The sequence below is a fragment of the Macrobrachium nipponense genome, chromosome 4 (assembly GCF_015104395.2).
Source record: "Macrobrachium nipponense isolate FS-2020 chromosome 4, ASM1510439v2, whole genome shotgun sequence".
Lineage (NCBI taxonomy): Eukaryota > Metazoa > Arthropoda > Malacostraca > Decapoda > Palaemonidae > Macrobrachium > Macrobrachium nipponense.
Window position 1 is genome coordinate 139,996,136 of NC_061100.1, and position 15,303 is coordinate 140,011,438.

A 15,303-nucleotide genomic window follows, 5' to 3' on the forward strand; every position below is an offset into this window, starting at 1 on the left:
AGTGCAACAGCTCAGAGCTCAAGGGATTATGGTAGTAGCGTATCTCGACGATTGGTTGATCTGGGCCCCATCAGTCGAAGAATGCAACAAGGCCACACTGAAAGTGATCCAATTCCTAGAATATCTAGGATTCAAGATAAACAGATACAAATCAAGACTCACTCCAGAGTCAAACTTTCAATGGCTAGGCATTCAATGGAATCTATCCTCACACACTCTGTCGATTCCATCCACCAAAAGGAAAGAAATAGCGAAGTCATCAAGCATTTCTAAGTCACAAACTAGCATCCAGGAGAGCTCAGGAAAGGATCCTCGGCTCTCTCCAGTTTGCTTCAGTAACGAACATCTTAATGAAAGCCAAACTAAAAGATCTAACCAGGATCTGGCGCTCACGAGCAAATGTCAGGTCCCAGGGACAAGCTATCCTCAGTGCCTCTGATTCTAAAGAACCGGCTTCGGCCGTGGGCAAAAGTCAAGAATCTGTCAGTGTCAGTTCCTCTTCAGTTCCCTCCACCAGGGATCACCATCCACACAGACGCGTCCTTAAGCGGCTGGGGAGGGTACTCCCAAGTCAAAAAGGTTCAAGGAATTTGGTCACCCCAGTTCCGTCAGTTCCATATAAACGTACTGGAGGCAATGGCAGTTTTCTTGACTCTGAAAAGATTACGCCCACCAAGGTACTCCCACATAAAGCTAGTCTTGGACAGCGCAGTGGTAGTACATTGCATAAACAGAGGAGGCTCCAAGTCGCGTCATCTAAACCACGTCATGATAGCCATCTTCTCCCTGGCAGACAAATTCAGTTGGCATCTTTCCTCCACCCACATAGCTGGAGTGAGAAACGTCATAGCAGACGCCCTATCCCGATCAGTACCCTAGAGTCGGAATGGTCTCTAGACGAGAGTTCGTTCCAATGGATCCTTCAAAGAGTCCCAGGGCTACAGGTGGATCTCTTCGCATCACAAGCAAACCACAAACTACCGTGTTATGTAGCCCCCAACCTGGACCCTCTGGCTTACGCCACGGACGCCCTGGCTCTGGACTGGAACAACTGGGAGAAGATTTACGTCTTCCCTCCAGTGAATCTCCTTATGAAGGTATTAGACAAACTCAGGACATTCAGGGGTCAAGTGGCTCTAGTAGCCCCAGACTGGCCGAAGAGCAATTGGTACCCCATGATTCTGGAACTGGGCCTTCGTCCCCTTCGGATCCCCAGTCCCAAGCTCTCCCAGTCAGTACAAACGAAGACTGTGTTCGCTTCCTCAGGGATTCTCAAAACCCTAACTTTATGGATTTCATGAAGTTTGCGGCAAAAAGAAATGCGAATATTGACCCTCAGAATATTCTTTTCCTGGAATCCGATAAAAGGGATTCAACTTTGAGGCAGTATGATGCTGCCGTCAAAAAGTTAGCAATCTTCCTGAGGGAGTCAGATATCAGATTCATGACAGTTAATTCTGCTATATCCTTTTTCAGATCTTTATTTGAAAAGGGTTTAGCAGCTAGCACTATTACGACAAACAAGTCAGCATTGAAAAAGATATTTCAATTTGGATTTAACATAGACTTGACAGATACCTATTTCTCGTCTATTCCTAAAGCATGTGCTAGACTTAGGCCCTCTGTCAGGCCTACGTCAGTTTCATGGTTCTTAAACGATGTTCTAAAACTGGCTTCCGAAACCGATAATGACACATGCTCGTTTATGATGCTCCTAAGGAAAACTCTGTTTTTATTAAGCCTAGCTTCAGGAGCAAGAATTTCAGAACTGTCGGCTTTATCCAGAGATCCGGATCATGTTCAATTCCTTCCCACAGGGGAAGTGCTACTTTCTCCGGAACGTAGTTTTTTTAGCAAAGAATGAAGATCCTTTGATGAGGTGGGAACCTTGGAAGGTATTACCCCTTCCGCAAGATGTTTCCCTTTGTCCAGTTTCAACCTTACGAGCCTTTCTATCCAGGACCTCCTCTTCCTCATCGGGGCCCCTCTTTAGGAGGGAAAAAGGTGGTACTTTATCCACTAAAGGCATGGTCAGGCAACAAATCCTGTACTTTATCAAACAAGCCAATCCTGACTCCTTTCCAAAAGCACATGATGTCAGGGCAGTAGCCACCTCAATTAATTACTTCCAGCATATGAATTTTGATGATTTAAAGAAGTATACCGGATGGAAATCGCCGACAGTGTTCAAACGTCACTACCTTAAGTCCTTGGAAGCTCTGAAATTCCAGCAGTAGCAGCGGGTAACATAGTTTCCCCTGACTCTAGTTAGATTATAGTAGAAGATTCAGTCCTCCTTTCTACCTGCCTCACCCAACAGTTCGTCTATTCCTACCTTGTTCATTAGCTTAGCATTCACCTTGTGTCTTAGCTGCTTTATGATTATATAGTGTCCCTTTTGTCTGGTTAGGGACACACACAGCTGATTACCATACTGATCTCATAGATGTTATCCCCTTATTTTTATGCTAGAGGATACATCATATTACAATGGTTACGGGTTTTGTATATTAAGTCATATACATTCCTGAGATATATATTTTTGTGATTGATCAAATATTTATGTAACTTTATATTAATTGCTATTTCTATTTTGATACATATTGTTACACAGATTTATTATGATAGGTAATCATTTTACCTATTTGTATATATGTAAATTACCTTATATTATTAACATAATTAGTTTTAAGGGTAATTTAAGCATAATTCTGATTTTGTTTTACTGTGTATTTGTATCTTTTTAGCAATTATATTCATTCATTTATTTGTATCTTTTATTTGAGACCTATTTTGTTTTTATTATATTCTGTTTACTTTCTTTACAATCTTGTGCTGTTTCTCTGGTACGATTTCGCGCAAGCGACACGAGCTGAGCCCAGAAAAAGGATTTTGACGTAAGGAAAAATCTATTTCTGGGCGATTGGCTCGTGTCGCCAGCGAAATACCCCCCCCTACCCGTCCCTTCGCTCAAGATTGTCTGCTAACTTCAGGATGGCCACCAGAGGCGCAGCAGTCGCGAGCGTGGGATGGAGTAGTAGTAGTACGAGCTGCTCTCTCTGTGGGACGGCTCCCCTCTTGGAGGGTTTTGTAGTGGGAGATTTCTATTGGCATTTGGCTCGTGGTAGTGGTCTCACTCGCCTAGTGTTCATACCGACACCCTCCTAGAGGGTGAGCGAGTCAGTTATACTGACCTTTTTCTTTATTTTATTTATTCTCTGGTATGTGTTAGTACATTTACCCTAGAAATAATAGATTAAAGGATATTTCGCTGGCGACACGAGCCATCGCCCAGAAATAGATTTTTCCTTACGTCAAAATCCTTTTTTGAAGTGGGTACATGAGAAACAGATGGCAGGTGATAGTGTAAACGAGCCGATCATCTGCGAGAAAGCTCGGCAAGTGTATCAGAGTTACGTACCGCACATTAAATTCTGCGTGGCGGAAACTTTGGCCCCAGTGCGTAACTGTCCGTGACTTTGAGGGCTTCGATGCAGAGATTGTGCAAGAAATTGTGTCCATGGGCAACAGTATGGGTCTACAAGTCAACGACGAAGATGTTGAAGAATTGGTCGCTGAACATTCAGAAGATTTGACTGCGGACGAACTTGTTCAACTCCACAAAGAGCAGCAGGAGCAACTTGCTCGGGAGCAATCAACTGACGAAGAGGAGGCTGGGGAGGAAGTTACAGATGTCAGCAGTGATGTGATAAAAGCCACATTGGAAAAGTGGAATGATGTCCAGTGCTTTCCTTGAATTGTATCATCCGGACAAAATTGTTATGAACAGGATCGTGAATATGCTCAATGAAAATTTAATGAGCCATTTCAGAAAAGTTATGCAAGGAAGGAAAAGGCAACAGACATTGGATAAGTTTGTGATTAAAACGTTCACCAAAAAAACCTAGAAGAGTTGAATCTCCGGAACGAGATCTCCCCGACCTGGATGGGGGAGGGTTCTCCTTCCGCACAATAACCTCCTCCCCACCCACCACCCTCCTCTTCTCTTGTCCGTCAAGCCAGAAGTCTCGCCAGTCATAGTAAGTGTTCACTTTACAAACGTTTTTATAGTGTTAGTTTACCATTTTAAATTATATTATTAGATATATTAAGGTTTTTTACACTGACTTTTACATTATCTGTGTAAAATAAGGCAAAATATACATAATATATATTGGTTCGTAGGGGTCGAGAACCAATTAATATTATTCCCATTAAACCTTATGGGGAAATTAGCTCCGAGTCACGAACAATTTGGAACACGACCAAGGTCTAGGAACGGATTGTGTTCGTGAGTCAAGGTCTACTGTATTGTAATTGGTCTAATAGTTGGTATAATTTACCAAAATTGGGATTTAAAGTCGCATGATGAAATACGTATAGAGATTGTCTGAAAGTTTTTAGGATTTCTGGTAAGATGATTGTATGAATATTTTTCTTTCATGCTGAGATTTTATTCACAAACAGATTTTTATGCAAAACTACGGTAGGAAAAAACTGCATGATATCTGTTTGTTAATTACTATTTACATATGAATTGCATCAAAATATTAGTCTTGGGTGTTCCAGTGTGTCTTACAGGCTCCACACACAACCTAGAGATGATAATAGGGCATAATTTTAGATAGTTTTTGAAGAATCATAATGCCATATGTTGAATCATTTCAAGTTAGTTTTCACCGGGGAAGGGCAATGTGCAAAAGAGACATAATATCTATCATTGATTCCAAATATGAATAGTACAGGAACAATATATACAGGCAGTCCTTGGTTATCAGCGGCGGTTCTGTTCTCTGCTGGGCACTGATAAGCAAAAGCCGCCATTAGCTGAAACTTGGTGATGTACGGTGCTCATGGTGCTGATATCCAGTTAATGGGCACCAATAACCGGTTAATGGCATCTGCTTTAGATATATTATGGTGCCATACCTATTATTGGCACCTTATGGTGCTGATAACCGGAAGTCGGCTCGTTATGGTGCCATAAATTGCAGATTTTATGGCGCCAGACAAGCCCCATGAAATTGGATCACCAGTAACCGAGTCTGCCGATGATTGGGGACTGTGTGTACTACTGTGATGTCATTTTTCAATACCTGTGTAATTTTTAAAAATGTGCTTACAGGTGTGGGAAACCATCTGCTCGTATGGTATTGCTCAAGGGATATGGAAAAGATGGTTTTAGGTTTTTCACCAATTATACTAGCAGAAAGGGGGAGGAGCTGGTAAGTGAAAGTATGGTATAATTATTGTAGTTCTGTTGTTGTTTGCCATTGAATGCTTTGAATGAGCTGTCTTCCTCTTCTTCTTTTTCTTTTTCTTCTTCTTCTTCTTCCCTGCTGGTTCCCCTTTTTATATGGGCTCGCCGTTTCGGATGAGCCATTTCCATCTATTTCTGTCCTGCGTTACTGCCTCATCAATTCCCTTCTCATGTAAGTCTCATCTCACACAGTCCTTCCATCTCTTTCTTGGTCTCCCTCTTCTTCTTCTTCCTTGAACCTCCATATCCATAGTATGTCTCCCAGCATGGTCCTCATCTCTCCTCAACAGGTGTCCATATCATCTCAGCCTCCCCTCCTGCACTTTCTTTGATACTTCCACCACCTTAGTCGACCCCCTTATGTAGTCATTTCTGATCCTATCCTCTCTTGTCACCCCAGACATCCAAATGCTTTGAATGAGTATTGGGAATAATTCCAGTGCTCTAGGTCTCGGTGATGGTGCAGTATCCTAACCAGCCAAAGTCACATTTGTCCTTAGTCCTAAGTCCAGGTTAATTTATCAAGTGATAAGTGACATATACGTATCAACCTGCATTTACTGATAATCTCATTCCCATCAGCTTTGAGAAAACTGCAAATTCAAATTGAACTTGAGATATTTACCACTAAAGTCAAGGGTTACTTACAAAGTTTTTCCCACTGCTTGGATCCAAGTGGAAAAGTCAGTATGAAAAAGTCCTTAGGACTCATAAATGTTTGACAACCTAACATGTTTACCTTGTGCAGTTTTAGTCGTAGCAACCATAACATTTTCAAAAGGAAATATTACCTTGTACACATTTAGAGGCATTGTTCACCAATGTGATATCCCCATACCATTATGTTTGGACAACTGAAACAACTGTAAGGGAAAACTGTGTTAATTTGAGAAAAAAGCTAAGAACTCTGAAGAACTTTATGTTATACTAGACTGTGTAATAATACCATGCAGTTCTCTGATTGGGGACAAATGTTAAAATTTTGAACTTTTACAAAATCAAGGATGACATGGTAGTCAATTAAAAAACATTTCCATGTGCACTTGATTGTTAACTATAGAATTTGCTCGCATTGCATTTCAGCCATCATTAAAAACCCAATGAACATTAATTCTGCATTCCCAGGTCACAATTTCAATTCATTTTGTCATGTCCTACCCAGATTAAAAGTCTGACTGACAGTACTTTCATAACCAAAAGTAAGCTAACCTCTGAAGGGCTAGAACCAATATAGTACAACTAAAAAATTTATGTCTGTCAAATGTTTTTCATTGTTTCTATTTGTACTATATGATCAATAGTGAAGTGTATAGTGATTATGATCTGACATCAAGTAAGTTAGATTGGCAATGTTTTTGTTTTATATTTCCTGTAATTGTTCTTAATCTTGATCGTAATGGAAGTGATTTTGATTCTTAGGAAACATCTTTTAAATATATTCAAATATTCAAGTTTGTCTTCATGTAATTATAGGTTATTCATTTGCATCTGCAGTAAAACCAGGGAGTAATGTGAAGGTATATTTAGTTCCATTATAAAAACAGAGGTTGTGATATTATATGAGTGTTTTCTTTCAGACAGATAATCCCTTTGCAAGTTTAGTGTTCTATTGGTCTTACAATGGTGAGGATATATCCTGGGCAAGACAGGTAATGAAATAGTGCTAATGATATGGTAGAAGTAACAGTCAGCCATAAATATTCTTATCAATAACTTTCATTGCATATTTTGTCTCTTCTTATTTTATTATTTATGTAAGTGTTGCTGAATTTATTTTTCTGGTGTTGACAGACAAGTGTTATACCCTATATAAAAGCTGAATAATGTTCATGGCTATTAACTAGAATTTATCTCTCATTATTTTATATATCATGTGAATAAGTTGATAGGATGGGGGAATGCAAAGTTTTTATCTGGCCCAGCACTGAAGAAGTGAAAAATGTGGGTGGATGACAAATAGTGAAGCTTAACGTGTTAAGAAGCATGAGACAATTTTTTGAAGAAGAGAAGAATATAGAGTTTAGGAAAACCAGAAATGATAAAATTCCTGAGCTGGGTGATATAGAGCGAGAAACATCCACTCAATCTTGAGGGTTGCTTATCTATACTAATGTGGGATATGTGGTTTATTAGTATAGTATATATATTACATGTATACTGTACTGTATATATATATATATTTTTTTTTTTTTTTTTTTTTTTTTTTTGCATATTCAACCCTTTTGGGTATGATTCTGAGGACAGGGCATTAGAGAAGGAAATAGTTTAAGCAAGTGTCTAGCAGTAAACATTTTAGCTGTATAGTTTCATGTAAGATCTCATAATAATCTCTGGTGAAGAACAATAGTGGTGAACTTGCAAACATTAGTGACATGAAGAAAGGTGTTTATCTGAGTATTGGCTTTATATTTGGAAAAACTAATTTGTATTTTTGTATTCAAGTTTTCAGTAGAATTTTTAACAATCTACCACATAAAAGTTAAGTTTCTATTGTTACTCACAACCATTCCACTCATCTTTGTGTTTATCCAAATTTTTTATTGGTTTACCTTCTCAGCCCAAAATACTATAATACATGTATTCCCCTCCTCATTTCAGTAATCACCTGTGGTACCCTTGTAACACTCATAGTTTCAGAAATAGTCTGTTTCTGTGTAGTTGATTCAATAAAGAAGTTTAAATAGGTCTCTTTTAAAAGCTTTAGTTACTTAGTTCAGAATCACCACTTTGTGGTGTTATATGTCATTAAGTATTATTTATTTGGCGTTAATTTTTTCAGATACACTACATTTTGGAATTTGTAAGATGTTTTAAAGAATGATTAAATAAAATAAATTTTGCAATACTTTTTAAAATCAGATTCTGTCAGTTGACAACTTTTTTGTAATTGGCTGGTTGCTATTTCTATCATCATCAATAATGCGTTTTTCTCAAATGTATTCTTGTTTTCAGGCTGAGAATCCTCAAGCTAGCCTATGTTTTTATTGGGAACCTCTCATGAGATCAGTAAGTGAAGATATTTTTTGTGGCATATCGATAAATTTTCAATTATATTTCAGATCTTTCATCATACCCCATTTCTTTACATAAGCATTTTCAGCTGGAGCAATTGTCTCTAGACACATTCCAGAAGAAGAGTAGTCTTCCTTTACAACTTCCCCCTCAAAGTGAGACCACCTTGATATGGTGAGGGGGTTCTTGAACCCCTGGAATTTGTTCCTGGGTTTGAATCCAAGAGTCTCATATATATTATACTATATCTGGTTTGGAATCATTTTTTGGAATTTTCCACTCTCTAAACTTTTTATGCTCAGGTGAGTCTGAGAAGGGATTGTGCTTTGGAAGGGGTTTGCATTTGAAGCTAATTGTGGGAGTAGTGGTGGTTGAGCCACCACCCAATATGGTTTGGACCTAAGAGGTAGTGATGGGATTTTCCCATTGCTATCTTAAGGGGGCCGGCCGGAACCCTTATATATGGGGGTATAGGGCGAAAAATGCAAAGCCATGAAAAAATTCATGGAGCTTCATATGGCAATTGAGAATATGTATATGAAATATTTCGTCAAAATTCCTCTTTCTCAGTTACAGGGTAATTAGTAAACGTAACTCAATAAGCCAAAAACATTGATCCATATAAGAAAATGCAATATTTCTTGTTATCCTAAATTTTGATAACTATTGTCAAAGAATTTATAAGCAATGTCATCTGTAGAGATTCCATGAGTCGCAGAAAGGAAGACTGTGCGAGCACAAACCCCAAGCAGTCCACATGTTCGAGTTTCACCTCTGACATTCGCTTGCTTTTACGTAAGTTTATCTTTGTTTCGGCAAGAATTTCATCATGCCAATGAGGAAAAGACAAGCAAAACATCTCGCTAACATACAGATGTAGAAAATTCACTCTAATATGATTACAGAATATCATAATACGTATACGCGATATTAGCGTAGTTAGTGAAGAGAGAGAGGGAGGGTTGCGTAGTAAGTAACACCCCGTCTTGCCTGACGCACATGTCACACTGTGCCCCAGGCTGCGATCTTTGAGGAAAGGGATCTTCATTTATGATAAATAACATAGTTTTGGTTTATTAATACCCAAAAAGGAGTATGAAATTCATAATAATCATGATTTATTGACAGTGTCTTTGTGAAATGAGAGTACGCCTTTGAGTTTCACCTCCGACACTCTCTTGCATTTACGTTTGTTTATCTTTGTTTCGGCAAGAATTTCATCATGCCAAAGAGGAAAATACAAGGAAAACATCTCACTAACATACAGAAGTAGAAAATTCGCTGTAATAAGCCGAGTTAGTGAAGGAGAGAGAGAGAGTTGCGTAGGAAGGAGTGCCTCGTCTTTCCTGACGCAGTGCCTCAGGCTATGATATATGAGCAAAGGGATCATCATTTATGAATAAATTATGATAAAAATATACATTCATCTTCTTCTTCTTCTTCTTCCCAGCTTTTTCCCATTTTTATATGGGGTCGCCGTTTCCATCTATTTCTATCTTGCGCTTCTGCCTCATCAATTCCCTTCTCATGTAAATCTCCTCTCACACAGTCCTTCCATCTCTTTCTTGGTCTCCCTCTCTTTCTTCTTCCTTGCACCTCCACTCCCATAGTATGTCTCCCAGCGTGGTCCCTCATCTCTCCTCAACAGGTGTCCATACCATCTCAGCCTCCCCTCCTGCACTTTCTTTGATACTTCCACCACCTTAGTTGACCCCTTATGTAGTCATTTCTGATCCAAAAAAGAATAATCCACTCTTGTTACCCCAGACATCCACCTAAGCATTCTCATTTCTGCCACATCCATCTTCTTCTGCTCTGCTTTTCTCATGCTTGCTGTTTCCGTACCATACAGCATTGCTGTTCTTACCACCGTCTTGTGAAATTTTCCTTTTAACCTAAGCGGCACTCTTTTGTCACAAAGAACTCCCGAGGCCGCTCTCCAGTTGTTCCAGCCTGCCTGTACCCGATGTTTTACTTCTTCTTCCATACTTCCTCCAGCGTTAACAAAAGATCCCAAATACTTAAACTTATCAACTCTCCTTATTTGCTCTCCACCAAGCTGAATACTTTCTCTATCATCCCCCTCGGTGGTGGTACATATATTCTGTCTTGGATCTACTTATTCTCATTCCTCTGTCCTCCAGTACTTGTCTCCATCTTTCCAATTTCACTTCCAGATCTTCCCTGCTCTCTGCACACAGAACAATATCATCCGCATACAATATGTTCCATGGTACTGTCTCCTTACTTCCTCTATTATAACATCCATCACTATGTTAAAGATAAATGGGCTCAGAGCCGACCCCTGGTGTAATCCTACTCTCACCTCAAAACCTTCTGTCTCCCCAACACTGCTCCTCACTCTGGTAAATACATTCCGGTACATCTCTTGTATCAATCGCACATACTTCTCTGGCACCATCTTCTCCCTCAGGCTCCTCCATACCTCTTGTCTCGGGACTCTGTCATAAGCCTTTTCAAGGTCAATGAATACCATATGTAGGTCCCTTTGTCTTTCCCCGAATTTCTCCATTATTTGCCTCAGACAAAATATACCATCTGTTGTTCCCCTTCCCTTCATAAATCCCATCTGCTCTTTACCTATTTGTACTTCTTCTCTCAGTCTAGCATCTATCATCCTTTCCAGTATCTTCAAAGTGTGGGACATCAATTTAATGCCCCTATAATTACCACACTCTTGGACATCGCCTTTCCCTTTAAAAATTGGGATCAATATACTCCCACGCCACTCATTTGGTATCTTTTCCTGTTCAAGGATCTTTATCATAAGATCGTACAGTATATCCACTCCTTCATCTCCTAATGCTTTCCATGCCTCCACCGGGATCATGTCTGGTCCGGTTGCCTTCCCATTCTTCATCTTCTTCAGTGCATTTAGTACCTCTTGCCTAGAAAACCTCATTACCATGCCAATGTTCACTTGCCCATCCTCTCTTATTAGTCTATTATTTTCTTCATTTAACAACTGTTCGAAATATTCTTTCCATCTCTTCACAATGTCTTCCTCCTTTCTAAGCACTACACCCTCTTGATTCTTTATTTGTTTGATGTGTGTTATATCTTTGGTGCTCTTATTTCTAGCCTTTGATAGCTTCATCATCTTCTTTAATCCTTCCTTTGTCCCCAGCTCATTATACACATCATCATACGACTTTGCTTTAGCTTGGGCTACCACCTTTTTCACCACCTTGTTTTTCTCTCTGTACCTATTTCTGTCTTCCACTGACTGTGACTCTTCCCATCTTTTCTTTGCCTCCTTCTTATCTTTTACTACTTTCTCAATGTCTTCATCCCACCACCAACTATCCTTTTCTTCCCATATGATACCAGATGTCTCTCCTAGCAGCTCCTTTCCATGCCTTCTTATTACTGCTGCATTTCGTGCCCACCATTCTTGAACATCTTCAATCCCTATATCAATATCCTCCAAAACCCTCCTCTTAAACTCTCTCTTCTTATCCCCTTCCTTCTGTAATTCGTACCATTTAATTTTCCTTATCCCTTTAGCTTTGGTTTTTCTTTCCCTTTTCAACTTCAAGTCCATACATAGCAGCCTGTGTTGGGGGGCTACATGGTCGCCTGGAATAACTTTGCAGTTCTTGACCTCCACCAGATTTATCCTTTTATACAAGAAATAGTCTATCTGGGAGAATCTTCCCCCACTCCTATATGTTATTAGGTGTTCCCTTTTCTTCTCAAAAAATGTGTTTACTATATACATTCATAATAATCATTATTTATTAACATTGTCTTAATAAAAATACAAAGGAAAACTTTGAACTCCCGTATCTCAAAACTATAGTTATTGACCTTCAAAATCTATCTTCTCACTTAGTTTTAAAGCTATAACATTGGAATTTGGTATATAACTCAGAAAGACATTATAGAATAATCAAATCAAGCCCATTTTTCCAATTTTTGTTTCTTCTTTTTTTTAGAATATTTTTCCTGATATATAGTTTATTTTTTTTAGCATGATGAAAAATTCATATCTAGCAAAAAATAACTTTTAGAAAAAAAACTCCTCATTCGATTGAAGGTCTACATCAGGTCTATACTATATGGTAGTAATCCCAGGTCTTAATATTGAATATCAAGGGAGGAGATAGAATTTGAAAAATGGTTATTTTCGGGATAAATCGCCCTGGCGTCACAAAACCGAAGGTCAGAGGCAAAATTCATATGCGGTTTGGAGATGTCCCAAGTCACCTTATTAAGTGGTATGAATATCAAAGTCCTGCCCTTAAAATATGGCATTAGCCGGCCGACCCCCTTAAGGGCAGAACCATCTCCAGGGATCAGCCTATCGCAGTACGGGGCTTGGTATTTGGGGATGGGACTCTTGACTTTTGTCTGGAGGCCCACCAATATGTTTGGAGTGGGGAGTCAGCCCCCACAGAACTCCCAGCAGGTGTATTGGGTTATACCTGAGCCACTGCAAGCATATTGGTGCTATCCTGAAAGGGTAGGGTATGGGGTGGACTATTGGGAGTCAGCTCTCACTTTGTGCCATTGGTGGAGAATGCAAATACTACCTGACTGATCCACGATACTTTCCTAATCTTCCCAAGCAGTAGTTGTGTGTGTGTTTTCAATTTTTAAATTTAAATTCTCATGATTCTTTGGCACTGTTGACAACCTTAGGCTTGGACAAGGACCTCCCTTTGCTATCCCCAACCTCCTCCAATGAAAACCACAAACATTCTTTGATTGTTACTACAATCCCTTATGTAGTTCAGAACAGAGGAAAGAATAGCAGATTTAATAATAGAAATAGGGATGCTAATCCTGATATTGGAATTTTACTTGGATTTCAAGAACCTGACACTTATGATAAATATCTTTCTCTTGACCTTGACAAAAACATAAAAGAACTGAATATATTTGATGTCCATGGAAATATTGTGAAATGCATTGGCAGAAAACCAAAGATTGCCTCTCACAGTGAAGGAAGCTTGCTTATAGAAGTTTCATCACCAGATGAAAGTAGAAAATTACCATCTATTAATGCCGTAAAAGGAAGCTCAGCAAAATGCACTCCTCACAAAACAATGGACCAATCTAAAGGAGTAGTTTATGTTACTGAATTCCTACATTATTCTGAGGACACTCTATGAAAAGAATATGCTGATCAGAAGGTTGTTGACGTGAGACAAATCAAGAAAAAAGTATTGGGAATATTACATCCAACACCTACTTTAATACTCACCTTTGATTGTCTGAGACTCCCTAAATTTCTGAAAGCTGCATGGCTTCACCTGCCAGTTAGACAGTATATTTCTGCTCCCAGAAGATGATTCCTTTGCCAAATGTTTGGCCATCTGATCACAGCATGTAGGAAAAAAGAAAGAAACGAAATAGCTATATGCTTTAACTGTGGAAGAAAAGAGCATGGGAATTGTGAGCTTACTCCATGCTACCCTAATTGTGGTGGAGGCCGTAATGCTGCACATAAATCATGTATCAAGTAGTATATCAATGAAAAAGAAGCACATTACCTTTAAAGAGGCAAGAGAAAAGACTGCTGAAATTCAATACCCAGCAGTTATTTGCTGATGCAGTTAACCCTTAAACGCCGATTGGACGTATTAAACGTCGACGAAAATTGTCTGTTGGGTGTTTAATTGACGTATGATACGTCAATGCAAAAGTTTTTTTAAAAATTTGCAGGAAAATAGTTATAGGCCTACTTGGCGAAAACTTTTAAATCACGCACCTTGAGGGATGCTCTGAGTTCACGGATCAAGCTGTTGTTTTGTTTACAAGCGTTACCCAGCGCGCATGCGCGAATTTCTTTCTTCTCGCACTAAAAAGCATCAGCGACACATCTCAGAAATTATTTCATCACTTTGACGTAATTTTTGTACCATTTTATGTTAGCCGTTACATAGAGTTTTGCATATGAAAATTTGTGCAATTTCATGTAGAATACAACAAAAAATAACCCATGGTTGTAGCTTTTATCAGTTTTCAAATATTTTCATATAAATAACGATGTGCCAAAATTTCAACCTTTGGTCAAATTTGACTTGACCGAAATGGTCAAAAAACGCAATTGTAAGCTAAAACTCTTATATTCGAGTAATATTCAATCATTTACCTTCATTTTGCAAGAAATTAGAAGTCTCTAGCACAATATTTTGATTTATGGTGAATTTTCGAAAAAAACTTTCTCCTTACATCCACACGGTAGCTCTTCCGAAAAAATCATAAATTTTTTTTTACAGATTGTAATGTTTGCACCGTTTTATATTAGACTTTACATAAAGTTTTATATATGAAAATGTGCACAATTTCATGTAATACAACAAAAAACAACCCATGGTTGTAGCTTTTATCAGTTTTGAAATATTTTCATATAAATAATGGTGTGCCAAAATTTCAACCTTCGGTCAACTTTAACTCGACCGAAATGGTCAAAAACGCAATTGTAATCTAAAACTCTTACATTCTAGTAATATTCAATCATTTACCTTTATATTGCAACAAATTGGAAGTCTCTAGCACAATATTTCGATTTATGGTGAATTAAAAAAAAAAAACTTTTCCTTACATCTGCACGGTAACTTCCAAAAAAATCAGAAATTTTTTTCGGCTACAGGGTGGCCCTGAGTTTGGTGTTACGCCATAGAGGTATCGACATCTCTTTCTGGGAACTTTCCTTGCTAGTTAATGGGTTTGAGCAGTCGAGTTCTCCTAGAGAGCTCAAGCCTCCGACGTGGGATATTTCCTTGGTTCTCAAGAGCTTCACTAAGAGTCCATATGAGCCCTTGTGTCGCTCATCTGACAGGAACTTGACGCTCAAGACAGTTTTCCTTCTGGCCTTGGCATCTTTAAGTTTTATACCTTTTTTTTATTGATTATCGGCATCATCTTGCAACAGTGTTTTGGGCCCTCCTAGTGGACTTTGTTTAGTTCATGTGTTGAGCCCCATTCTTTTGTAAATTCAGATTTTACGACCTTCCATGATGTAACTGATTTGTACATATGTCTAGTTTTTTCATAGGAGA

At 38.8% G+C, this 15,303-nt stretch overlaps 1 protein-coding gene across 4 annotated transcripts in view; it reads left to right on the forward strand.

Moving 5' to 3' along the window:
* Positions 1–15,303, forward strand: part of LOC135211231 (pyridoxine-5'-phosphate oxidase-like) — a 74,807-nt gene that overhangs the window by 25,307 nt on the left and 34,197 nt on the right. For 2 of the 4 annotated variants that reach the window (XR_010313645.1, XM_064244490.1), the window contains exons 3-5: positions 5,126–5,225; positions 6,838–6,909; positions 8,213–8,266. Coding sequence is in view for 3 of the 4 variants with exons in the window: in XM_064244490.1 (XP_064100560.1) it covers positions 5,126–5,225; positions 6,838–6,909; positions 8,213–8,266 (226 nt within the window). In the remaining variant the exon portion in view is untranslated. The remainder of the gene's footprint in view (positions 1–5,125; positions 5,226–6,837; positions 6,910–8,212; positions 8,267–15,303) is intronic. The other 2 variants (XM_064244491.1, XM_064244492.1) reach the window with 2 other exon arrangements.